General features: G+C 45.4%; 2 protein-coding genes across 2 annotated transcripts; one reads left to right on the forward strand and one right to left on the reverse strand.

Moving 5' to 3' along the window:
• Nucleotides 1–203: 203 nt before the first annotated feature.
• Nucleotides 204–13,600, forward strand: LOC309544088 (uncharacterized protein; the record flags this gene model as incomplete). Its single annotated transcript, XM_082276470.1, has 5 exons — nt 204–410; nt 508–649; nt 12,054–12,248; nt 12,402–12,991; nt 13,061–13,600. Coding segments are annotated over 5 exons (1,674 nt in total), but the record flags the coding sequence as incomplete, so codon positions are not given.
• Nucleotides 13,601–22,354: 8,754 nt separating this feature from the next.
• Nucleotides 22,355–25,202, reverse strand: LOC309544089 (uncharacterized protein; the record flags this gene model as incomplete). The annotated part of the gene is made up of 3 exons (XM_082276471.1): nt 22,355–22,707; nt 22,792–23,351; nt 25,132–25,202. The coding sequence occupies 3 exons, from the start codon at nt 25,200–25,202 to the stop codon at nt 22,355–22,357; spliced, it is 984 nt and encodes a 327-aa protein (XP_082132597.1).
• Between the last annotated feature and the right edge of the window lie 2,471 nt (nt 25,203–27,673).

The following is a 27,673-nucleotide window of genomic DNA, read 5'->3' on the forward strand; positions in this document are numbered from 1 at the left end:
GGGAACAGGTACACTAGTGATACGAGTAAGCGGATTGTAAGGTGCCCAGAGTTGTGGGAGGAATGTTTATAGAAAGAACCTCGATCTTAGAAGTATTAATCTTATACCCCGGCAGTGTACTCAGGTAGATGATTGACAATTATTAGTAGTTATAATTTATACACAGCATGTTTGTTACAATGAATGTTTTATTATATATTCAGAGTGGAAACCTTGGGGATGATAATATTGATGTTAAAGAAGAGTATAAAGAGGAGGATGAGGAGTACGGAGTGATGGAGGAGTTTTCAGAAGGACACAAGGATATGATGGAGCCACCGAATACCAGGAACCCACCAGAGAGATGTCCCCGTCCTCTGTATTCCCGGGATTCCACACAGGAAGGTCACACCATCCCTCACTGTTACAAGGTTGGTGCGATGGAGTATCTAGAACATGGACTTGTGGAGGTGATGTGAGGATTTTTTATGTGAACTAATAAGATGATTTTTCTCTCATTTTCTTTAGGGTGAAGATCTGATAGATATAAAAGTTGAGATTAAAGCAGAAGAAGAAGAGACGTATGTGAGGGATGATCAGCAGTCTATGGAGGAGGATGGAATAACGGGGACATTTATAGAGGAGGACACTCCTACAGAGATCAGCACAGGTGGGTCATTAACACTAAATACATTCCTCCGCCCATACTGCTCACTGATTGGTCCAGAGTGCCCAGGTCTAGCAAGATCTCTGACAGCAGATTTCCCAGATTTACTTGCTTTTATGTTTGCTGGCTGTGCCGGGTGGAGGGATATGTCTGTATAGTCTCAGAACCACTTCACTGAGTGCAGTCTCAGGAGATGGGAGGCAGCGGTGTGGGACCTCTGCAACTTGTCTCATGTAAACATTTAACCTTCCACTGATTACTGAATACCAATATTATGAGTCCTGAATAGTGATGGGCCGAACACCTCCCCTGTTCGGTTCACACCAGAACATCTCGAACAGGGAAAAAGTTCTAGCGAACATGTCAACTCTTATAAAGTCTATGGGATACGAAGATAAAAAATCAAGTCCTCATTTTAAAGGCTTCTATGCAAGTTATTGCCATAAAAAAATGTATGGGGGTCCGGGTACTGCCCTGGGGGACATGTATCAATGCAAAAATATTTTTTTACAGGAGCAGTGATGCTTAAAGTGAAACAATAAAAATGAAAAATTCCTTTAAATATCGTGCCTGGGGGGTCCCCTTAATGTGCCTGTAAAGTGGCGCATCTGTACGAAGTATGGAGCCTGCTGCAGCAATACTGACATTTCTAAAGGAAAAAATGTAATTTAAACTTGCTCAGGGCTGTAATGTATTGTCGGCTCCCGGCAATGCAGGTAAAAAAACAACATATGGTTCCCCCCACCCAGTCTATACCAGGCCCTTCGGGTCTGGTATGGATTTTAAGGGGAACCCCATGCCAAAATAAAAAAAAACAAAAAAAACGGCGTGGGGTCCCCCCCAAAATCCATACCAGACCCTTACCTGAGCATGTGGCGTGGAAGGCCAGAAAAGGTGTGGGACGAGCGAGCAAACCCCCTCCTGATCCATACCAGTGCTGCTTGCCCCCCAAAGCACCTGGTCCCCATGTTGATGAGGACAAGGGCCTCTTCCCGACAACCCTGGGCTGTGGTTGTCGGGGTCTGCGGGTGGGGGGTTTATCGGAATCTGGAAGCTCCCTTTTAACAATCGTACCCTTACCCATTCACCAAAAAAGTGTACAAAAAAAATAAACACATTTAGCACTGCCCCCTTGAGGACTGCCTGATTTCACACTTTTGGATCCCACTGGGTTACCATTAGCAACCTTAATACTCAGTCTCTCACTTTCCTTCTTGGCTCATTCAAAAATCAGTCCAGGGGTATGTAGTTGTTTTTGGTGTTTCATTTATAATTTGAGGATGGAGAAGGGAATAGTGGGATACTCCGAATTAACTATGCACAAGATTTGAGGACTTCTATCTCTTGGTACAGCCAGGCGGTTGATCCATCTTGCCACTGAGGTGAATTTAGCTTTAAGGCTCTTTTCCAGATGACTTGATAAACTAAGTTTATCTTCAGGACAATCTCCTTTCCATCCTATTTCTTGACTGCTGAGACCCGTCCACTGACTATCCTACTCTTGGGGTGGCCCTCCTCAGGTCAGTCACCTTGACTTAAGCCCCTGTACTCACGACACTGTTTTTCTAGGGTCTCCAGTGTCTCCCCCTCAGTCAGCTCTCCTGGACCTCTGGGTTCAACTCTTTTCCTCTGGCCCTCAGGACTACCTCCTAAGACCACCTGCCACTGCTACAGAGAAGAAGGCAGCCGCCTCCCTCCCTCCGGGACTCTGCTCTCCAGCCAAAGACCCCGTAGCACATGTGCTCCTGGCTTTTTTACAGTATCCCAGAATGCACCGAGACAGCCTGTCTCTGCCAATCACCAGGACTGTATCAAAGCCTATGCATCCATTGGTCAGGTTTCCTCCCACTGCCCAACATGCCTCCCTATTGGACCAGCGTGAAACACTCTCTAGACAGAATAAATCGCATACTGAGCAGACCTCACTAACAGATCCTGCTCTCTGGTAGGCAGAAAGCAATATAGATTTGCCTGCAGCTCCTCTGATAGGCAGACAGAGCCAAAAACTATACTCTCTCACTAGCACCTACCTAGGAGGGTTCTACACACAAAAGACAGTTTCTGTATCGTCCATTGACAGACGCAGCTCTTATGCTTCTTATACCATTGGGTTATGCTGCCCCCTACAGGAGTAGTACTAGGCAGGAAAAAAACAGTTTACCACGCCTATGGGGGCTGTCCCTATAGGCATAACCCCACACACCCTGCTTCAGCACACCAGTTTTGTTTCTGCCTAATGAAGGGGTAGGACCTACGTTTCCTGCTGTGACTTCGGTCTCAGTTTTTTATTCTTTTAAAGAATATTTTGTTTTATTTTATTTACTCCCTTCTGCTAGTTAGTGTTCAGGGGGATCCTCCTGGTGAACTACAAGCGATAGCCGGCTGAGGTTTCGCACTGGATAATCTAGATCCTTAAGGTCTGGCCTACGTGTGCAGGTTATAGTCCCGCACTAGGCTTTGCCACGACAGAGCCCTGTTTTTAGATTGGGACGAACCTGCGAGTGGATGTCTCGCTGGGACACGACTACCTGGAACGCCCTGAGTCGCAGAGTACCTCTCGGCTGGCAGCACTCCCACTCCGGGTGAGAGGTGGTCAGTCCGGAGCAGAGCCCACCCATTCCATGGTATGGTGAGTAAAAAAAGCCCCCCATATGGCTTAGTGGTCTTGGGGGGGACGTGGACCCACTCCTGGGGATGATAGGACGTAGTACTTCCTAAAAGATCCCCCTGGCCTGTCAGGATACCTGGCCTTGTGTCCTGACCTCCTCCCCTGCCCCCTGCCCTTATTGTGGTTTTCACCTGGGGGGGGGCGCTATTGCTACGGCGCCTGGCATCCTGGGGGGGGGGGGGTAAAAATGATACCTTTTCCTGCTGGGTCTTGTTGTAGATCCTCTGTGGCCTCCAATTTGGGGTCCCCTGACCGCATGGCACGCCGTGGGAGCTGCCATCTTTTTGTGTGGGCATAGGAGAATTTCTCCCCATTGACTTGCATGGTGCAGCCATTTTCCCTGTGCTTCCCATAGACTTGCATTGGCAGCTATTTTTGTGTAGCTCTATGGAGCTATATAGGCAGCGTGACCTTTCACATTCTATTCAGGCTGTGACTTCACCTTCACTTTCCTGCTGCACAGTTCAGCTCTGGAGGTTTTTCAGTGAGGTGGTAAAGTGCTGGGGTCTCTGTGGGCATATCCCTGCACACTCTGCTATCTGCATATATTTAAGGGGGAATCTTAAAGGCAGCGGTTGGCCTTGGGCACTATTAAGGGCCAAGGGTAAGCCTTGGCTATTTACTTCCAACGTCCGTTGGCTGCTAATGCCTTGATTCGCACTTTCATTCAGGGGGTGCGTCATCTGACTCCTCCAAGGAGATCCCCGTTGCCTCCGTGGGATCTCAATCTGGTTTTGTCTGTTCTTAAAAAGCCTCCTTTTGAGAACGTTAGGGAGATTTCTCTGCTTTCTTTATCCCAGAAGGTTGCTTTTCTGGCGGCAATTACTTCTGCCCCCAGAGTGTCTGAATTGGCGGTGCTGTCCTGTCGTTCGCCTTATTTGGTGGTCCACAGAGATTAAGTGGTACACTGACCTAATCCGTCTTTTCTCCCTAAGGTGGTGTCTGATTTCCATCTAAATGAAGACATTGTGTTGCCTTCACTCTGTCCTAACCCTAAGCATCCCAAGGAAATTGCTTTGCACTCTCTGGATGTGGTTCGGGCGATCAGGGTTTACCTGACGGTCACTGAGTCTTTTAGGATGTCAGATGCTCTTTGTCCTTACTGAGGGATCTTGTAAAGGTTTTGCTGCGTCTGCTGTGACTATATGCAGATGGATCAGGCAGACGGTTGTCCAGGCTTATTCTTTGAAGGTTCCTCCTTTCCCTGTGAAGGTGCGTTCTACTAGAGCGCTGAGTGCCTTTTGGGCTTTTCACCATCAGGCCTCAGTAGTGCAAGTTTGTAAGGCGGCAACTTGGTCGTCTGTGCACACATTTACAAAATTCTACAAGGTTGATTTTTTGGCATCTTCAAGAGTGGAAAAGAATCCGCGCTTAGGATAATATCGAAGGGAGGGGGTAGAAAAAAACGATTGGCTGCAGCCCACTTCAGAATATAATCTACTAGAGATTATATTAGATATGTAGAGGAAAAAAGAAGAAGAAGTGCTTGGCGCTGCCAATATATGCGTTAGAAGTGTGGAAGGTAGAAACTAGTATAAATAACACAGATATCACAAATATTGCAAATATTATGCACGATTGAAAAAAGTGGTGGATGTTAGATAAATAAGTGAGGTATTAAATATTCAAGAGGTAAAAACAGGAATAAAGTGTAAAAGCATAAAACCTAAAAACCAATATAACATTATACCTCTATGCGCTTTTTAAGGACTCAGTGGATGTTTTTTCCTATGCATTTTTGACCACATTTTTTGCGCATTTTTTCACTAGCACACTATTGATCTTGAGATATTCTGCGTAACAATCACCTAGTCACCATTTTATAATTTTTTCTGCATTATTTATTATTATTTTTTTTGGATTTATTTTCTTTCATCTGTGGCTCACCCCATTGTTATTTTGGGGAACCATATTGGGCACTCTCTCTTCCCAGGTTTGGGACTGAGGTTTCTTTCTTTTTTGCACACGTCACTTTTTGGTCACCCAAGTCACTGTAAATTAATTTATATTTACTAATTTCTTCTATTATACCTTTTTATCATCACTTATACACCTGTGTTACATATCACCAAATAATCACTGCACTATAATACCATTTCTGAACTCATATATTTATTTATTGTTTCAACATCACCACTTCACCCTCACTTGAAGGGCACTATATATATTATTTACTTCTATTTATTCATTTTTTGCATACCTATTTATATTTCTGCATACATTTAAATATTGGTTTTTAGGTTTTATGCTTTTACACTTTATTCCTGTTTTTACCTCTTGAATATTTAATACCTCACTTATTTATCTAACATCCACCACTTTTTTCAATCGTGCATAATATTTGCAATATTTGTGATATCTGTGTTATTTATACTAGTTTCTACCTTCCACACTTCTAACGCATATATTGGCAGCGCCAAGCACTTCTTCTTCTTTTTTCCTCTACTTTTTGGCATCTTCGGATGCATCCTTTGGCCGCAAGGTTTTGCAGGCTGCTGTTTAAAAGAGACTTGTTTGTTTCTTTCATGGGTGAGCTCATGTTGTTCCTGGTTGAGCTTCATGTTACCCAGTTGGCTAAGTTTAGCCTTTGGAGTTTACGTTAACTATTTGGTTTGCGTTCTTCCCACCTCTCATGCCTACACTGCTTTGGGACGTCCCAATGGTATAAGACGTATAAGAGCTGTGTGACGGTGCTAACCGTCACTATGTGTGACGGATCACCTTGTCCCTGGATTGTAAACCCCTTTGTGTAATTTTCCTATGAGTTTGGGACATTGCACTTTTATTGCATTTTATTTCCTCTTTATTCATCCTCTGAACAAAGGAAGATGGCAGGACTCATGCCATTGAGTAAATGTAATGTAATGTAATGTTACAGCCCATCCCCCCCCCCCCCCTCTCCTCCTGTTCCTGTGTCTAAGTGTGTGGATTCATGATACAGACAATAGCCTGAGCTGGGCTGGAGACATCTCTCCGCAGGGGGTGTGTATTAATACTTGCAGTTTCAAATATACAAATGTTCAGTTCTCATTGGTTGTTGGTTGGTCCTTATCTCATCCCCCCCCCCTGCAAGGCTAAGGGGAGTGCCCCTTAGCTGTATGTAACTGTATGTCTTGGAATGTAATAAACAGTTCCTGTTTTTACCCTCAACTCGGAGCTTTGTCTCGTTTTTGGAGGGGTATTTATTATACAGAAAGCCGTTCGATTGTTTGGGGCTCTCTTTGGATGATTATTTGTATGCTGTGTGCTACAGGGGTAATTCGTACATGCTGCAAAGGTGGTACATCCACTAAACGGCTGTTTCATTCCTTTTTACGCTGAGGTTCGTAACAATTGGTGGCAAGCGACGGGATGAGTCCCACCGCCCAGAACAGCTACCGATGCAGTATGAGGAGCTGAAACGGATTACCCTCAAAAAGTTATTGCAACGTAGAGGACGACCAGCAGGTAATTTAAAGAAACGAGAGATTATTGCTCAATTGTTGGAGATGGATGCAGCACAAGAAAGGGAGAGAGCTAATGTGACCGGCATCTTGTATTTAACACCCGAGGAAATACAATTTAACCGGGCAGTGCAAATAAGGCTGGCACATTTTGGCCCCAACCCTACAGCTGATATTGTGGAACGAGTGCAAGCAGCGGTAACAGCCCAACTGCAAGGAAGAGGAGCTGCAGCAGCGGAGGCACCCCATAATAATGTGGGAAGAAAGAAGGTACCTTTTGCTGCGTTTAAAACTTTTGTGGAATCTGAGGGGGAGATTGATGGATTTTTGGCAGACTTTGAAAGGCAGTGTACCTTACACAGGGTGCCCACGGACGAATGGGTCACCATCCTCTCTGGGAAATTGTCCGGCCGGGCCAGCGATGCTTTTCGGGCCATCCCAGAGGAGGACATTATAGATTACCAGGCCGTTAAAGATGCCCTGTTGGCCAGGTATGCAGTAACGCCAGAAGTATACCGGCGGAGGTTCAGAGAGACCCCCAAGCAAGCCAGTGACTCCTATATGGAGTGGGCATGCAGAGTACACCGTGCAGCAACCCACTGGATGGCAGGATGCCAAGCTGTATCTGGGGAGGAGATCTTACAAGTGTTTATGTTGGAACATTGCTTCAACAAGTTACCTGCCGGGGTCAGAGAATGGGTCCGGGACCGTAAACCCTCCACTTTCCCGGAAGCCGCTCGATTGGCAGATGAATATACAGACACTCGTAAGCTGTATGATAATGTGCCCAAAGCTCCTGCCAGGGTGGAATACCGACAAGCAGCACCCACCAATACTACTATTTACCAGGCTCCAGCACACCGCACCCCGGCTTTGCCTGAAACCGATAGCTATGCCCAGCCACCCCGTTTTAACTCCAGGGATTATTCGCAACCCATCCGGTGCTTTGGATGCAAACAGCTTGGGCACAAAAGGCCGGAGTGCCCGTTGAACACAGCCAACCAGGCGCAGTCATGGAGATGGCCAGCCGGCGGAAATCTACGCAACTACCAGCCTGCTGCTCACTGCATTGAGCAGGAGGAATGTCGGGGTGTCCTCCATGAAGCAGACCCGGTCCAAGCCGTCCACTATTACCATGGCCACAGGCAGCAACAACCTAGCTTTAGACCAATGCTCAAGCCCCGGATTACCAATCTTGGACCACCCTTACCACAGAGAGGGGGGGAATCCTCCAACTCGCAGGCACGCAGATACCAATCCCGCAGTGGGGTACAGTGCTACAGGTGCAAGCAGGTTGGGCACTACCAACGAGACTGTACCCAGAGCAGGGACCAAGCTGCATGGATCCGACCAGGGTCACCCCCTCCAGTAAAGACAACGGTCCCCTACTATCACGCAGAGGCTCCCCCAGTCATACCAATATTCAAACCCACCGAGATGCAATTGGGTACCCTTCACGAAGCTGACCCAGTGAAAGCCGCTACAGAGAACCGCCAGCACCATTGCCAATCTGTCCAGTTAAACGGAAAGCCTGTGCGAGGTCTCCGAGACACGGGAGCCACTCTCACTTTGGTCAAGCGACATTTGGTCCCAGATGCCGCCCGAACTGGAGGTTCAGTAGTGGTACGGGTAGCAGGGGGAGGGGTGCACCAGATACCCACTGCGAGGGTCCACTTGAATTGGGGTGCTGGGTCAGGTATGATTGATGTGGGGTTGATACAGGAGCTCCCCACCGATGTCTTACTGGGGAACGACCTAGGCCACTTGACCTCAGCGTTCCTGCCAGTCCAGATCCTGGGCCCACATCACGGAGACCTACTTACATTCTGAGGTCCAGATGCTTGAATGTTTGGATGGAGTGCGGTCATATGGGATAGGTTTTGGTTTGGGAGGGGAGGGCCATGGCAGATTTACTTGGAACTCCCTGGATTGACTCTTTGGGACTTGTTACCTGACTAATTCAGGCACAGACCAGTCGGAGGTCTGGTACCTGGATTAGTCTACCTTTGGGGGGAAGAGATGTGACGGTGCTAACCGTCACTATGTGTGACGGATCACCTTGTCCCTGGATTGTAAACCCCTTTGTGTAATTTTCCTATGAGTTTGGGACATTGCACTTTTATTGCATTTTATTTCCTCTTTATTCATCCTCTGAACAAAGGAAGATGGCAGGACTCATGCCATTGAGTAAATGTAATGTAATGTAATGTTACAGCCCATCCCCCCCCCCCTCCTCCTGTTCCTGTGTCTAAGTGTGTGGATTCATGATACAGACAATAGCCTGAGCTGGGCTGGAGACATCTCTCCGCAGGGGGTGTGTATTAATACTTGCAGTTTCAAATGTACAAATGTTCAGTTCTCATTGGTTGTTGGTTGGTCCTTATCTCATCCCCCCCCCCTGCAAGGCTAAGGGGAGTGCCCCTTAGCTGTATGTAACTGTATGTCTTGGAATGTAATAAACAGTTCCTGTTTTTACCCTCAACTCGGAGCTGTGTCTAGTTTTTGGAGGGGTATTTATTATACAGAAAGCCGTTCGATTGTTTGGGGCTCTCTTTGGATGATTATTCGTATGCTGGCGTGCTACAGGGGTAATTCGTACATGCTGCAAAGGTGGTACATCCACTAAACGGCTGTTTCATTCCTTTTTACGCTGAGGTTCGTAACAAGCTGCGTCTGTCAATGGACGATAGAGAAAACTGGATTTATGTAAGAACTTACCATAAAATCCTTTTCTCTGAAGTTCCTTGACAGACGCAGCACCGTCCCTCTGATATGGGGATGGTTTGTGTCGTCTTCTCACTGCTTGCAACAAAACTGGTATGCTGGAGCAGGGTGTGTGGGGTTATGCCTAAAAGGACAGCCCTCGTAGGCATGGTGAACTGTTTTTTTCCTGCCTAGTACTACTTCTGTAGGAGGCAGCATAACCCAATGGTATAAGAAGCATAAGAGCTGCGTCTGTCAATTGACTTCAGGATTTACGATAAGTTCTTACGAAAATCCAGTTTTTTGACAAGTCCTTTACGTCAAATGTCAGAAGGGGCAGTGCCACCGGGTGATGTAACTGAGTGGTCCCACCCCTTGCCTATAAAAGAGCTGTCAAAGCTCAAGAGCGTCATGCAGCGGGGACGCCTCAGAAGAGGTGGAAGCGTCCTTTAATTTTTTTCTATTTTTCGTGTGCGGCAGCCGTCGTGATTGACGATGGATTTACATCGGGGGACACTATTTTTTTATTTTTATTTTTGAATAAAGGACTTTTCAAAAACTGTCTTTTGTGTTTATTATTTTGTACAATATTTTTGCTGAATTGGTAGGGGTACGATGCACCTGATACCCATTCACATAGGGAGGGGGGGCGGGATCTGGGGGCCCCCTTGTTAACGGGGGCTTCCAGTTTCCGATAAGCCCCCCACCCGCAGACCCCCACAACCACATCTCAGGGTTGTTGGGAAGAGGCCCTTGTCCCCATCAACATGGGGACAAGGTGCTATGGGTGGCACCCCAAAGCACTCTCCCCATGTTGAGGGCAAGTGGCCTGGTAAGGTTCAAGAAGGGAGGCGCTCACTCGTCCCCCCCATCCTGGCCTGCCAGGCTGTCCACTGGGATAAGTGTCTGGTATGGATTAGGCTGCTCACTTGGATAAGTGTTTTGTTTTGTTTTTTCATATTGGCGTGGAGTTTCCCTTAAAATCTGTACCAGACCCCAAGGGCCTGGTGTAGATTTTGGGAGGGACCCCATGCCATTTTTTTTTAATTCTGTCTTAGGGTTCCCATTAACCACATAAATAGAGGATACTTTCAACCCCTTCCTGCCTAGACCAATTTTCAGCATTCAGTGCTCATTGGCGCCTATGGGAAATATTGATCAGCTTGGCATGGCACTGATCCCCATCTTCAACATTGGCGTCTATGGGAAATATTGGTAAGCTTGACATGACACTGCTCCCCGTCTTTAACATTGGCATCTATGGGAAATATTGGTCAGCTTGGCATGGCACTGCTCACGAACTATAAGTGACAGGGACCCAAAACTTGGGGAGCACTGAAAGGGGACCCAGGAATACAACATATCCATACATTTTAAATGTGGTTTATAACCTGAACACTACACTGACTGCACTAAACTAACTCAACACACTATCCACTAACTACCTGCCTAACCTCTATTATCTCACACTATACACGGATGCCATGTAAGCAGCAGCCTTCTATAGTGTGGGGTGTGGACTTAGCACCTGAGCCATGATTGGCTAAAGGCACCCTGCCTTTGGCCAATAAAGACTCTGACAGGACATTGTGCTGTGATTGGCCAAAGCATACAGGTCAGGTTCATGCTTTGGCCAATCACAAGCACTTAATGCACTGCAATCATGCACTCATCGGCAGGCGAACTTGTCGCGGAGCGCCCCGGGTGTTAGTGGGTTCAGCGAACACACAAACACCTGGTGTTCAAGTCGAACTTATGTTCAACTCCATCCAGCCTATCCCTAGTCCTGAACTTTACACTATATAATTTATATTGTACATTACATACTCCTGACCCGGCACTATATACACTATGTTGTACATTATATGCTCCTGACCCCGACACTATATACTCTGTTGTACATTACATACTCCTGACCCCGACACTATATACTCTATGTTGTACATAATTTTGATACTGTATAGACCAAACTTTTGTATCCTATATAATACGTTGTAAATTACATAGGCTTTACTTCTTTTGCACCCATTTTCTATGAGCTGATGATTTGATTGGAGCACAGACTTTTTCATGTTGATAATAATGTGATAACATCCTCCAACTTTGGAACCTTAAACAGAAAGTGATATTTAGGGAGGAGTCAGTAACTCAATGATGGTGGTCTTTAGGATCAGTCCAGTCTTCATCTTGGTTGGTCTTCCCCAATCCTCACTCTCTGACCTCTGGTGGGGCTCAGCCCCGCTGTTATTCATGACTAAATCATGGACTAAATAAGGAAGTGCAGAACTTCTTGTGTTGGAAAGATGGCAATGAGTGATAGAGGGGGAGGGGACACTCGTCCTATAATCCCCTAATCACTATCACTGTCACCCCTATAAAACACAGTTCTCGTTGTTTCCTCTCTCTCTCTCTCTGACTAAGGTCCATGAATAAAGAAATAAACTGGTAGGAGATCAGAGGACCCATTTACTAGTTACCTTGAGGGGGGAATTGTAAGATCCTCAGAGACAAAGCTGCCTGATGTGGGCGGAGTCCTGGTTTAGGGGAACCAATGTGCTGATGTCTAGTAATAATCTTTGTATTTCTATTTTAGTAGATGGACGGGAGATGAGGAAAACCTCAGAGGATTGTCTCACTTTGTCTCCAGACTGTAAATTAGAAGATGAGGACATCACACAGTATAGTCCAGGAGAAAACCCGGCTACCTCAAATGTCCATCCGGCACCACACAGTGTAGATGGACCATCGTATTCCTCTTATCCTGAGGAACCTCAGACTGTGAGGGACAGTGCCGGACCATCGTATTCCTCTTATCCTGAGGAACCTCAGACTGTGAGGGACAGTGCCATCCTTCCAACAGATAAGAGGTTTTCCTGTACTGAGTGCGGGAAGTGTTTCCATTTTAAATGCAATCTTGATGTACACAAAAGATCTTGTACAGGGGAGAAGCCATATAACTGTCCTGAGTGTGGTAAATGTTTTTCAAAGAAGTCTAATCTTTCCAGACATCAGAGATCTCACACGGGAGAAAAGCCATATTCCTGTCCTGAGTGTGGGAAATGTTTTTCACAGAAGTCTCATCTTTGCAATCATCAGATAACTCACACAGGGGAGAAGCTTTATTCTTGTCCTGAGTGTGGGAAATGCTTTTCAGATAAGTCCCATCTTCACACACATCAGCGACTGCACACGGGGCTGAAGCCATTTTCCTGTTCAGAGTGTGGGAAATGTTTTGCACGGAAATCAAACCTTGTTAGACATCAGAGGTTTCATACGAGGGAGAAGCCATTTTTCTGTTCAGAGTGTGGCAAATGTTGTTCACAGAAGTCTGATCTTTCCAGACATCAGAGATCTCACACAGGGGAGAAGCCATATTCCTGTTCTGAGTGTGGGAAATGTTTTTCACAGACGTTTGAACTTTCCAAACATCAGAAATCTCACACGGGGGAGAAGCCATTTCCCTGTTCTGAGTGTGGTAAATGTTTTTCACAGAAGTCTGATCTTTCCAGACATCAGAGATTACACACGGGGGAAAAGCCGTATTCCTGTCCTGAGTGCAGGAAATGTTTTTCAGACAAGTCCATTCTTTACAAACATCAGAGATCTCACATGGGGCAGGTGCCATTTCCCTGTTCTGAGTGTGGTAAATGTTTTTTACAGGAGTCTGATCTTTCCAGACATCAGAGATCTCACACGGGGGAAAAACCATATTCCTGTCCTGAGTGTGGGAAATGTTTTTCACAGAAGTCTCATCTTTGCAATCATCAGAGAACTCACACAGGGGAGAAGCTCTATTCTTGTTCTAAGTGTGGAAAACGTTTTTCAGACAAGTCCATTCTTTACAAACATCAGAGATCCCACACGGGGCAGGAGCCATTTCCCTGTTCTGAGTGTGGGAAATGTTTTTCACAGAAGTCTTATCTTTGCAATCATCAGAAAACTCACACGGGGGAGAAGCCGTATTCCTGTCCTGAGTGTGGGAAATGTTTTTCACAGAAATCTTATCTTTGCAAACATCAGAGATCTCACACGGGGGAGAAGCCGTATTCCTGTCCGGAGTGCGAGAAATGTTTTTCAGACCAGTCCAATCTTTCCAGACATCAGAGATCACACAGGGCAGGAGCCACTTCCCTGTTCTGAGTGTGGGAAATATTTTTCACAGATGTCCAGTCTTGCCAGACATCAGAAGTCTTACATAGATACAAATACATATTCCAGTTCTGAGTGTGAGAAATGTTTTCCAACAAAAATAGACTTTGTTATTCATCAGCCAGACCATTGTTCTAGATATTTATGGATAGCCTACAGACGGGTATGCTACCGGCTGATTGGGAAAACTCCAACGTGGTACCATTATTTAAAAAAGGGCAGAGATATATCCTGGGGAACTATAGGCCGATTAGCCTAACATCAGTAGTCTGCAAGATTTTGGAGAGGATGTTAAGGGACCACATACAAGACTTTAGTAATAAAAACGGTATTAGTAGTAGTAATCAGCATGGATTCATGAAAATTCGTTCTTGCCAGACCAACCTAATAACCTTCTATGAAGAAGTGAGCTGCCATCTAGATAAAGGAAAGCCTGTGAACATGGTTTGTCTAAACTTTGCAAAGGCATTTGACACAGTCCCCCACAAAAGCTTACTATACAAACTAAGGTACGTAGGTATGGACCATAGGGTGAGTACTTGGATAGACAACTGGCTCCAGGGGAGAGTCCAGAGGGTGGTGATAAATGGGGAGTACTCGGATAGGGCGAGTCTGGAAAGTGGGGTCCCCCAGGGTTCTGTCCTGGGACCAATCCTGTTTAATTTATTCATAAATGACCTAGAGGATGGGATAAACAGCACAATCTCTGTATTTGCGGATGATACTAAACTTAGCAGGCCAATATCTTCTATGCAGGATGTGGAAACCTTACAAGCAGACCTGAACAAAATAATGGGGTGGGCAACTACATGGCAGATGAGGTTTAATGTTGAAAAATGTAAGGTAATGCACTTGGGCAACAGAAACACGAACGCAAGCTACTCGCTAGGTGGTGATCCTCTGGGTGAACCTATGATGGAAAAGGACCTGGGGGTCCTAGTGGACAACAGGCTTGGCAATGGCATGCAAGCAAAGCCAACATAATACTGGCATGTATAAAAAAGGGGATTCACTCCAGAAATAAAGAGATTATTCTCCCGCTCTACAAGACTCTGGTCCGGCCACATCTGGAGTATGCTGTCCAGTTCTGGGCACCGGTCCTCAGGAAGGATGTGCTGGAACTGGAGAGAGTCCAGAGAAGGGCAACAAAAATAATTAGGGGAATGGAGGACATCAGCTATGAGGAAAGACTACAAGCACTGAACCTATTCTCTCTGGAGAAAAGACGATTGAGGGGGGATATGATATCAATGTACAATTACTGTACTGGTGACCATAACATAGGGAACAAACTTTTCAGAGAAAGGGAATTCAATAAGACATGGGGGCACTCACTAAAACTAGAGGAAAAATGGTTTAACCTTAAACTGTGTAAGGGGTTCAATACTGTCAGAGCGGTAAGGATGTGGAATTCTCTTCCACAAGCAGTGGTATCAGCAGGGAGCATTGATAGTTTCAAAAAACTTTTAGATGGACACCTTAAAGACCACAACATACAGGGGTATACAATGTACGGTTAAAAGAAAACACACACACACATCATAGGTTGAACTGGATGGACTGATGTCTTTTTTTCAACCTCATTAACTATGTAATCAGAGATGTCACACGGGGGAGAAGCTATATAACTGTCCTGAGTGTGGGAAATGCTTTTCACAGAAGTCCCATCTTCACACACATCAGCAACTGCACACGGGGCTGAAGCCATTTTCCTGTTCAGAGTGTGGGAAATGTTTTGTATGAAAAATCATACCTCGTTACACATCAGAGGTTTCACATGGGGAAAAAGCCATATTCCTGTCCTGAGTGTGGGAAATGTTTTTCAGATAAGTCCAATCTTTACCAACATCAGAGATCTCACACAGCAGAGAAGCTGCTTTCCTGTCCTGAGTGAGGGAATTGTTCCACACTGAAGTCCTGTCTTCCTGTACATCAGGGGTCCCACACAACCCTCAAGGTGTATTAGTGCCTTGAGTGTGGGAAATGTCTTCTATATCAATGTTGATGGACATCACAGCTCTCAAGCACACCCTGATATACACCTCAGATATACTCCATGGCTGATCTTCATCATGTAAGAAACACTTCATAAGGAGATCAGAGATCACCAAAGACATGGATGAAGTGTTGTCCCGTGTTGGCCATTGATGGTAGTAGAAAAATAATAATAAAGTCTGTGACAGAACTGCTTGGCACCCCGACTAGGTGCTTCCTTCTGCCAAACCCTTCTGAGCAGACTGAGAACTAATACCAGCTCCTTTTACCCCAAACATCGTACACAGACAAGATGTGAGGTAAAATCCAAAGGAATGACTGTTTATTGAAACTCAGACACATACTTCATACCGTACAGGAGGACATCCCCTCCTGATCATATTACCCTAACAATACAAACTGTAAACAGGAATATAATTAACATAACTAAGGAACAGCCAACATAAACTACGCTACTCCCCCTCTAGCAACGGATAACTTACAGTGATATACTTAACATGAGCTAATTAACTGGTCACTTAAACCAGCCTAGGTGGAGGGGACAATACTAGCAGACAGACAGAAACAATGGAACAATGGGAGAGATCTACTTACCATAAACACGTTATAGCAGGAGGCCCCAGTGGTTTGAGCTGATTACATAACATCTACAGCCATTGCTGGTTTGAGGCATAGAGGCTCCAAATATGGATATGGAACCTCCAGTTCCCGGAGTCTGTGTGTTTTGGGGAGACATAAACTTGAATCAGAAACAAGACCACTCCACGGATCCCCCAGGCATACACCTTCCAAAGAGTAGTGTTCCCTTAAATGCCAGGGCCCATAGTCACTGGGTAAGAGGCTCACTCCCAGTCCTCTCCAAAAGCCTCTGTCCTGGTTAGGTCTGTCACAGAGTCATTACCTTTCATTGGCTGAGTACATTTTGTGATGTGAGCTTTCAGAAACATTTAGAGGTCTATTTAAAAATACAAAAATAGTTGAATGAGTGTGACCAACATTCGCCCAGCTGTGACAAGTTTTGGCAATATTTTATCTCATATGATCATTGGCGCCATCTAGTGGCCATAATGCTTTATTGCACTATTTTTACTGATGGAGGTATTTCAGGAAAAATACCGTAATATGGCCACTAGATGGAGCTGGCGATCATAGGAAATCACTGTAGTAATTAAAATACAGCCAGAATTTTTAACAGCTGAATGAATGTTTGTCACATTCGTCCAATGAATTTTCTGTAAATCAGGGAAAATAAACAAGGGTTGTTAGTGAAAGCAGCGCAGATTACACACACTACACATTGTTAGGCACATGGTTAACCCTTTAATTGCCCCTAGATATTAACCCCTTCCCAGCTGCTGTCATTAGTACAGTGACAGTATAGTATTATTATTGATGTATTGGTGTCACTAGTGATGTCAGTGTCAGTTAATGCCTCTCCCAGTGAATGTCAGCTAGCGCCAAATTGTCCACCACACTATTACAGTCCCACTCTAAGTTGCTGATCACCGCCATTACCAGTATAACGTCAAAGCTGCGTAAATTCCACCATAGTTTGTAGACTATAACTTTCACTCAAACCAATTAATATACACTTCATGGGATTTTTTATTTTACCAAAGTCATGTAGCAGAATACAGTTGGACCTAAACTTTTGCAGACATTCAATTTTTTTTTTTTTTTTTAATAATTTTTTATATTGGATATATTTTGTAATATAAATATTGTTTTTTTTTTTCAAAATGTTTGATTTTTTGTTTATGTAATAAAAAATAAACCCAGTTGTGATCGAAGGCCACAAAAAAGCTTTATTTGTGTGAAAAAAATGATATAAATGTCATTTATGTACAGTGTTGCATGACCGTGCAATTACCAGTTATAGTAGCGCAGTGCTGAATAGCAAAAAAATGCTCTGGTCATGAAGGGAATAAAACCTTCTAGAGCTTAAGTGGTTAAACCAACCATTCATTTAAAACTAAAAATGTGCATTTGGCCATTTGATGGCGCTAAGTATAATAGAAATCGGTGTCATCACCCGGGCTCCTCGGCCTCCTGCTTCAGGGGGTGTGGCCAGATGGACACGTTTCTACACATATGGTGGACTTGTCCTAAAGTGCTCCTCTTTTGGATGAGGGTACACTTTTATTTTTTCAAGTATGACATTCAATATTACCAAAGATGGAAGTATTACCCTACTGATGTGTAGATTGTGTGGAGAGGAAGGGTCTATCTGTAAATAAATGGCACCGTCCCCTGGGATAAATTATGAAATAGTTATGTAACCAGGTTGGTAGATGACTGATAAGGATGGAGGGGGGGTCCAGTAAGCTGGGAAAACGCCTGGGACGCGGCGGAAGGGGGGGCACCTCTTCCCCTGCACCGTAAGGGTAATTCCGCGGCGAACCCGCCACTGGGACCACCCTTATCTGAAAGCCGACCGCCCGCCGTTTCAAAAAATACCGGGGTTATGGGGGCTATCTGCTGCCATAACCCCAGTATTTAGCTTTTAATGGCCGATGCATATAGTCGTTAGGCGGTCAGTAAGTGATTGCATGTATATGGCAAACAGGTGACGATGACTGATGGGGTGACAGATGACAATCACTGACAGGGTGACATGTGGAAATATTGACTCCCAGACCTTCCCAGCCAGAAAACTGGTTGGAGGATTGGAATAGTAATCTCCTTCATTGTTCTCAGCTGGGAGTGTCGGGAGTTTCATTGACTTGTACCCAACTTCACTTCCACAACAAACTCTTCTCTAGGAATCTATGAATTGGGGGATAGATTGTGTTTGTGACCCCAAAATTACCTGCACTGGGTTTTTTACTGACATTTTCTGTTTCCTAATCCATTGCGCTAATATCGTGTGACATAAAACATTGAAACTACCGCCATTTTATTCTCTAATATGGAAATGGGTGCTAATAGGCTGCAGGAGATCTGCTGAGACACAGAAAGGGAAATGGGTGCTAAAAGACTGCAGGAGTTGTGCTGAGACATAGAAATGGAAATGGGTGCTAATAGGCTGCAGGAGTTCTGCTAAGACATAGAAAGATAAATGGGTGCTAAAAGACTGCAGGAGTTGTGCTGAGACATAGAAATGGAAATGGGTGCAAATAGGCTGCAGGAGATCTGATATGAAAAAAGGAGGGGGTTGAAAAGAAGATCTCCTACAGCTTATTACCATCCCACCCCCCTTTTTTTCAGCAGAACTCCTGCAGACTATTAGCATCTATTCCCTCTGCTGAGAATACAATGGTGGTGCAATTATTTTCCCTTTAATTAATTTTATTTTACTATTAAGTTGTGTGTTCATGTACCGCCCACCGGAACATTATACCCACCCACCAGAATATTATACCCAGCCACCAGAACATTATACCCACCCACCAGAACATTATGACCACCCACCAGAATATTATACCCAGCCACCAGAACATTATACCCACCCACCAGAATATTATGACCACCCACCAGAATATTATGACCACCCACCAGAATATTATGACCACCCACCAGAACATTATACCACCCACCAGAACATTGTACCCACCCACCAGAACATTATACCCACCCACCAGAATATTATGACCACCCACCAGAATATTATGACCACCCACCAGAACATTATACCCACCCACCAGAACATTATACCCACCCACCAGAACATTAGAACTATCCTCTAGTATTGAGTAGGTCCCCCTGTTGCTGCCATCAAGGCATGGACTCCTCCAAACAAAGCATAACACTGCCTCCGCCGGCTTGTCTTCTTCCCATAATGCATCCATACACAACAAACTGCAATGCCCATTTTTTTGCTCTAAAAAAACAACTTCAGGGAAAACATGTTTACTTGCTGCCAAATATACCCCGCCCACTTCCAGATGCCATTGTAATGAGATAATCTATATTATTCACTTCACCTGTCAGTAATCATAATGTTATGGCTGATCAGTGTACAGTACATACACACACAGCTTAAGGCCCATGTTCACACTACAAGACGTTTCTCAGGGCTGCAGTACCTTTGATCTCCACAAGGTGGTGATCTCACATCTACCTAGACAAGAAGTCTCCATGGAATACAGACAGGAAGTGATGTCAGATACAGACAGGAAGTGATGTCAGGTACAGACAGGAAGTTCCGGGTCCGATTATCCCACGGAGGGGCCCGCGTCCACCCAACAGAGGGAGAGGGGGAACCTTCTACTTACCATACCGAAACCGGCGGGCACAAACTCCTGACAGAACCCCTCTTCACCGTGGTGGGGGGCTGTCAGCCAAACCAGACGCCGCGACTCCAATTCAGATTGGTCGTAGGCGTCCAGGTGAGACGTTTAACTCGCATCGCCAGTCCCCGATCAGTGGGACTATGTTGCGGCCGACCCAGCGCAGAGCTAGGGCCTGCACGCGTTCGCAAGCCGGCTGGGGTGACCACTGGATCTCAACATCCAGCCAGTCGCCCAGCTCCAGCATAATTGCTTGAATGTGTCGCGGCCGACCCAGCGTGGAGCTGGAATCTGCACGCGCTTGTAGGCCGGCTGGGGTGACCACTGGATCTCAACATCCAGCCCGTCCCCCAGATCCGGCATAATTGCTTGAAGATCTCACAGGAACAAACTGGAGAAAAAAGCTAACTAAAAAAAAAAAGGATTTATCTAAAAAATCTTGCCAGGACCAAAAGATCCCAGCAAGGAACTTAGGTCCTTACTCCTGACTAGACAGAAAAAAACTGACATCCAGTAGCAGAGAGAGAGAGAGAGAGGATATACCCTCTGGGACTGCCCCTAAGGTGTGGCCAGAACGTTTTCTTCTGCCTATTGTCCTACTCCTGTAGAGGGCAGTATAACCCAATTGATATTAATCAAGAGGACTGCGTCTGTCAATGAGCGACAGAGAAACTCATATATCAACACAGGGGCTCCCCTTACAAATTTGAGAAGGTGTGGGGTAGATGGTTGGCTACTCCGGGCCTAGCCCCTGAGGACTTGGTACTGGATAGATTGCTGCACCAATAATGGCATTTATAATGTTACCTGGGAGGAACTGTAGAGGCTATAAGAGCGATATGTTTGTAATTCTGTATAATGAAGGTATTTTTGTAACATTAGGTATGTATGCACCTGATATTAATGTATTGTCTTTGGCATCTCAATAAAATTCTTGATAAAATAAAAAAAAAGGGTTTTAGTAGCAAAGGATTAAAAACACTCCAAAGAGGTAAGATATACAAGTGCTTATCTGGTGGCAGAGTCTGTGGATCCTCCTAGAACCATTCTGCAGGAACGCTGTCATCTGTTCCGGCTGCTGGGCAGAGAGATGGCTGGCTCAGGAGCCTGGAGGAGCCCCAAGAAGCCACGCTAACCAGCATGGAAGGCACAGTGGAAATGTCATCACCAGAAGGATAGGAGGTACCAGACGAGAAGAGAAGCAAGGCTATGCTCTCGGAGTATTTGGTTTCCTCTTAGTCTATACAGAGCCGGTCACAACTCTGAGGACAGCAGCCATAGGTGGTCCCGTGCATTCCTTTATTGTACCCCCATAACCAAAGACCAGTGACGTTTTCTGGATTACCCTCTACCCTGATCATTGGTATTTTTAGATATTTATTGATGGCTGGACTATATATAATCTTTGTGCGCCAGTATCTCCTTTCTCTATTAGTAGAAACACAGGATCTCTATCTTCCCTACTAACAGCGATCTCACTTGTTTACATCAGCAAACCACTGTTCTGCCTCTCTCGGGAACGATTGCAAGGTGCCGGTGGACATCATGTCCGCTGGACCTGCTGATTGGCTCCCACTGTGTCCAGCAGGAGCTGAGCGCCAGCAGCACGCATGGATGCCCCAGACCCCGAAATGTAGATGATGTAGAGGTACGCGATTCTGCGCCGAATGGCCTCTCTGCCCAGTACATGTATGTGGGTGGACCAAATAAAAGTTTCCCTGATAAAGAGAGAGGCTATGATCTGGTGGATTGCATGCGGAACTCCTGGGCCCAGCTGAGGACATTTAGGGCCTTAAGATTGAAGATGTGGTGGATGTCTCCTTTTGGTTTGGGAACTGTGGACAGAGAAGAACTCCTGGAACTCTTCTGGCCTTAGCTCAGTGAGATAGAGTTTGGAAGACTAATGTCATAGACAGGTTGCCAAAAAGTTTAGGGCTTTAGAAAGGGCGTCCAATGGCTGTCAATGTGGTGCCTTCTCCACTCTCCATCTCACTAATAAAACCCCAATGGATGACTCTCTATGAACCGATCACATTCCAATCACCGATCATCTAATCATTGGTAAAAAAGAAGACTCGGCACAGAATATTGTACGAAGAGTTTTTATTGTACAAGATCAGAATAAGCGATTACCACACAGTAATGATATGAATAAAATAAAGCTTAAATCTTTTATAATAGAATTAACAAATGTGTCAAATGTATTAATAATCATACATTGGTTGGACCAATAAAAAGCCGGCTACTTCACTAAATCAAGCTCATGTATTGCCCACTTGTTGCCCCACGTCTTGTTATGATTTCCTGCCTGTTGCCCCATGTGGGGAGGGATCGGTAAAGGTAGACAGTTGAGTCATGATTTTACCACCCCCTTAACCTTAAATGGCAGCCGGATGGGGCGGTACACATGGCACTGCAATTTGCGGCCGCTGCAAACCTCACACCCCCCTGTCACAGTGTGTATTATCTGATGGCTAAGAAGGCTTCCTTCTTGACCAAAACATTTCCCGCACTCAGACCATCAATAGAAAAGCTCACCTGTGTGTATTCTCTGATGTCTAAAAAGGCTTACTTTTTCATTAAAACATTTCCCGCACACTGAACATGAATAGGGAAGCTCACCTGTGTGTAATCTCTGATGGCAAAGAAGGTGTTCTTTACGATTAAAACATTTCCCGCACTCTGAACATGAATAGGGAAGCTCACCCGTGTGGATTCTCTGATGGCGAAGAAGGTGATCTTTACGATTAAAATATTTCCCGCACTCTGAACATGAATAGGGAAGCTCACCCGTGTGTATTCTCTGATGGGTGAGAAGGCTTACTTTATGATTAAAACATTTCCCGCACTCTGAACATGAATAGGGACGCTCCCCTGTGTGAGTTCTCTGGTGCTGAAGAAAGTTTGCTTTTTGACTAAAACTTTTCCCGCACTCTGAACATGAATAGGGACACTCACCTGTGTGTAATCTCTGATGGGTAAGAAGGTTTTCTTTCTTAGTGAAACATTTCCCGCACACGGAACATGAATAGGGACGCTTACCAGTGTGTATGCTCTGATGGCTAAGAAGGCTTACTTTATGATTAAAACATTTCCCGCACTCTGAACATGAATAGGGAAGTTCACCCGTGTGTATTCTCTGATGGCTAAGAAGGTTTCCTTTTTCATTAAAACATTTCCCGCACTCTGAACATGAATAGGGAAGCTCACCTGTGTGTATTCTCTGATGGCAAAGAAGGTGTTCTTTACGATTAAAACATTTCCCGCACTCTGAACACGAATAGGGAAGCTCACCGGTGTGTATTATCTGATGGCGAAGAAGGTGTTCTTTACGATTAAAACATTTACCGCACTCTGAACATGAATAGGGAAGCTCACCTGTGTGTATTCTCTGATGGCTAAGAAGGCTTCTTTTCTGTTTAAAACATTTCCCGCACTCTGAACATGACAATGAATTCTCTCCTGTATGGCATAAAGAAGATTCCCTGAGATGAGATGGTTTACCGCACCCGTCGGCACTGTCAGATATTAGAGGACTATGTGAAGTATCAGGAGATTCCAATGATCTCCTCCAATGGTGAGGTCTGTCATGTATATTATGAGGAACGGGATTTACTTCTGGAGAAGATGCCATGTCATTATCTTCTGTAGTCACATCTTCCTCCGATGTCCTTCTATTCCCACCACAGAGTCCGTCTGTCAGAAGACAAGAAAAATTACCAAGAGTTTTCCACACTCATATACATTGCTCAACACTTTATAATCAGAGTATAGCATCAAGTCAGGGAAACTCCTGGGATATTCATCTAGTCAGTCAAGTAGCAGAGGGGGTTGTTACCAACAGGTGCACTAGATGGGCAACAATGAGACGACCTCCAAAACAGGAATGGTTTTACAGGTGGAGGCCACTGACATTTTCCCTACTCATCTTTTCTGAGTGTTTGTCACTAGTTTTGCATTTGGCTGGGGTCAGTGTCACTACTGGTAGCATGAGGCCATACCTGGACCCTATAGAGGTTGCACAGGTAGTCCAACTCCTCCAGGATGGCCCATCAATATGTCCCATTGCCAGAAGGTTTGCTGTGTCTCCCAGCACAGTCTCAGGAGCATGGAGGAGATTCCAGGAGACAGGCAGTTACTCTAGGAGAGCTGGACAGGGCCGTAGAAGGTCCTTAACCCATCAGCAGGACCGGTATCTGCTCCTTTGTACAAGGAGGACCAGGATGAGCACTGCCAGAGCCCTACAAAATGACCTCCAGCAGGACACTGGTGTGAATGTCTCTGACCAAACAATCAGAAACAGACTTCATGAGGGTGGCCTGAGGGCCCGACGTCCTCTAGTGGTCCCTGTGCTCACTGCCCGGCACTGTGGAGCTCGATTGGCATTTGCCATTGAACACCAGAATTGGCAGGTCCACCACTGGCACCCTGTGCTTTTCACAGATGAGAGCAGGTTCACCCTGAGCACATGTGACAGACGTGAAAGGGTCTGGAGAAGCCGTGGAGAACATTATGCTGCCTGTAACATCGTTCAGCATGACCGGTTGGGTGGTGGGTCAGTGATGGTCTGGGGAGGCGTCTCCATGGAGGGACACACAGACCTCTACAGGCTAGACAATGGCACCCTGACTGCCATTAGGTATTGGGATGAAATCCTTGGACCCATTGTCAGACCCTATGCTGGTGCAGTGGGTCCTGGGTTCCTCCTGGTGCACAACAATGCCCGGCCTCATGTGGTGAGAGTATGCAGCCAGTTCCTGGAGGATGAAGGAATTGATACCATTGAATGGCCCTCACGCTCGCCTGACCTGAATCCAATAGAACACCTCTGGGACATTCTGTTTCAGTCCATCCGATTCCGCCAGGTTGCACCTCAGTCTGTTCAGGAGCTCAGTGATGTCCTGGTCCAGATCTGGGAGGAAATACCCCAGGACACCATCCGTCATCTCATTAGGAGCATGCCCCGATGTTGTCAGGCATGCATACAAGCATGTGGGGGCCATACACACTACTGAGGACCATTCTGAGGTCCTGCAATGACATTTCACCAAAATGGACTCGCCTGCTGCATCATTTTTTCACTTACGCCCTGTTGCATGATGTTGGGGAATCCAGTCAAGGACCAGCATTGCTGGAGCAGAGCAACGCCCCTACCTGCCAAGGGGAAGAACTCCTCCAGTGGGGGCGGGAGCAAGGGAAAGGAAAGACAGGTTCTGGTGATAATGGACTCTGTTATTAGAAGAACAGACAGTGCAATCTGTCAAAAAGACTGTAGGTGCCGAGCTGTCTTTTTTTTACCGGGTGCTCGGGTTCGGCACATCGCGGATCGGGTGATTATTGGGTGGGGTTGGGGAAGACCCAGATGTCATGGTACACGTGGGTACCAATGACAAAGTCAGAGGAAGATGGAGAGTCCTAAACGATTTCAGGGACTTAGGCGCTAAGTTGAGGACTAGGACCTCCAAGGTAGTATTTTCAGAAATACTACCTGTACCTCGAGCCACACCAGAGAGGCAGCGAGAGATGAGGGAAGTAAACAAGTGGCTGAGGAGCTGGTATAATAAGGAGGGTTTAGGGTTCCTGGAGAACTGGGCCGACTTCTCAGTCGGCCACCGGCTCTTTAGTAGGGACGGATTGCACCTAAATGGGGAGGGTGCAACCGTACTGGGTGAGAAGATGGGCAACAAGTTAGAGGGGCTTTTAAACTAGGTGATGGGGTGAGGGTACAGATGTAGAATTAGCCAGAGGGGAGCAAGGTTCAGCGGGACAAATGGGGACATTAGCAGTAGGGTGCTCAGAGTTCCTAAACCCAAGGTGGTTATGGCCAACAAGATGGGAGAGCTGGAGCTGCGGATATATGAGGACTTCAATTTTGTGGGGATTTTAGAGACTTGGTTTGACAGCTCTCGTGATTGGCTGGTGACCATTCAGGGGTATTCCCTTTATTTCAGGGATAGAGAAGGTAAAAAAGGGGGAGGGGTATGTCTGTATATTAAGAACAGTGTACAGGTAAATATGAAGGATGATATTAATATTGGAGCTATGGACGAGGTAGAATCCCTATGGGTAGAACTTCAAAGAGAAGGCACAATGGGGAAAGTAATATTGGGCATGTGCTGTAGGTCCCCCAACCAGAGGGAGGAGGGGGAGATGGACCTCGTTTCACAGATTGGATTGGCAGCAAGGATGGGAAATGTCATTATAATGGGGGACTTTAATTATCCAGATATAGACTGGGCAGAAGGAACCGCGCATTCATCCAAGGCTCGGCAGTTCCTAAATGTTTTGCAGGACAATTTCATGGGTCAGATGGTGAACGCACAGACAAGAAACAATGCGGTACTAGACCTACTGATTACAAACAATACAGACCTGATCACGGATATAGAAATACGGGGCAACTTAGGAAACTGTAACCATAGGTGAATTAGTTTCAGTATTAATCGTAGTAATAGGAAACACAAGGGTAATATAATGACACTGAATTTCGAAAGAGCCAACTTCCCTAAACTGCGCTCTTTGCTAGACAATATCAAATGGGATAGAACCCTGGGAACAAAGAACACGGAGGAAAAATGGGAGTGCTTCAAGAGCATACTAAACAAAAGGGATTGGCCAGTGCATTCCAAAAGGGAATACATTTAAAAGAGCTAAAATAAACCCTGGGTGGCTAAAATCAAACATAAAAATGCATATTAATACTAAAGAAAAGGCCTTCAAAAAATACAAGGCTGAGGGGTCATTGGCAGCATTCCAACATTACAAAGAGTGCAATAAGAAATGTAAAGGCAAAATCAAAGCGGCTAAAATAGAACATGAGAGACATATAGTGGAAGAGAGTAAAAAAAAACAAACAAGAAATTCTTTAAGTATATAAATAGTAAGAAAGCGAGGCCAGAACACATTGACCCCATAAAAGATGACAAAGAGAATCTGGCCACAGAAGACAGTGAGAAAGCGGAAGTGCTAAATAATTTCTTCTCTTTAGTCTTCACAAAAGAATCGGGGGGCTACACGAACCCAGCTTGTAATGCTAAATGAAATAATACACCTCAGGAAGTGCCGCCATGGCTAACAGAAGATAGACTTAGAACTAAACTAGAGAAACTTAACATAAATAAATCACCGGGATCGGATGGCTTGCAACCGAGGGTTCTTAAAGAGCTCAGCCAGGTGATAGCCAGACCATTATTCTTGATCTTTAAGGATAGTCTACAGATGGGTATGGTGCCAGCTGATTGGAAAAAAGCCAACGTGGTACCAATATTTAAAAAAGGGGCCGAGGTATATCCCGGGTAACTATAGGCCGGTCAGCCTAACATCAGTAGTCTGCAAAATTTTGGAGGGGATGTTAAGGGACCACATACAAGACTTTAGTAATGAAAACGGTATTAGTAGTAGTAATCAGCATGGATTCATGAAAAATCGTTCTTGCCAAACCAATCTATTAACCTTCTACGATGAAGTGAGTTGCAATCTAGATAAAGGAAGGCCTGTGGATGTGGTGTATCTGGATAAAGGAATGCCTGTGGATGTGGTGTATCTGGATAAAGGAAGGCCTGTGGATGTGGTGTATCTGGATAAAGGAAGGCCTGTGGATGTGGTGTATCTGGACTTTGCAAATGCATTTGACACCGTTCCCCACAAACGCTTACTGTACAAACTAAGGAAGGTAGGTATGGACCATAAGGTGAGTACCTGGATAGAGAACTGGCTCCAAGGGAGAGTCCAGAGGGTGGTGATTAATGGGGAGTACTCGGATTGGGCGGGTGTGGAAAGTGGGGTCCCCCACGGATCTGTCCTGGGACCAATCCTGTTTAATTTATTCATAAATGATCTA

Source organism: Pelophylax lessonae (assembly GCF_965119305.1).
Source record: "Pelophylax lessonae genome assembly, contig: HAP1_SCAFFOLD_893, whole genome shotgun sequence".
Classification (NCBI taxonomy): Eukaryota; Metazoa; Chordata; class Amphibia; order Anura; family Ranidae; genus Pelophylax; species Pelophylax lessonae.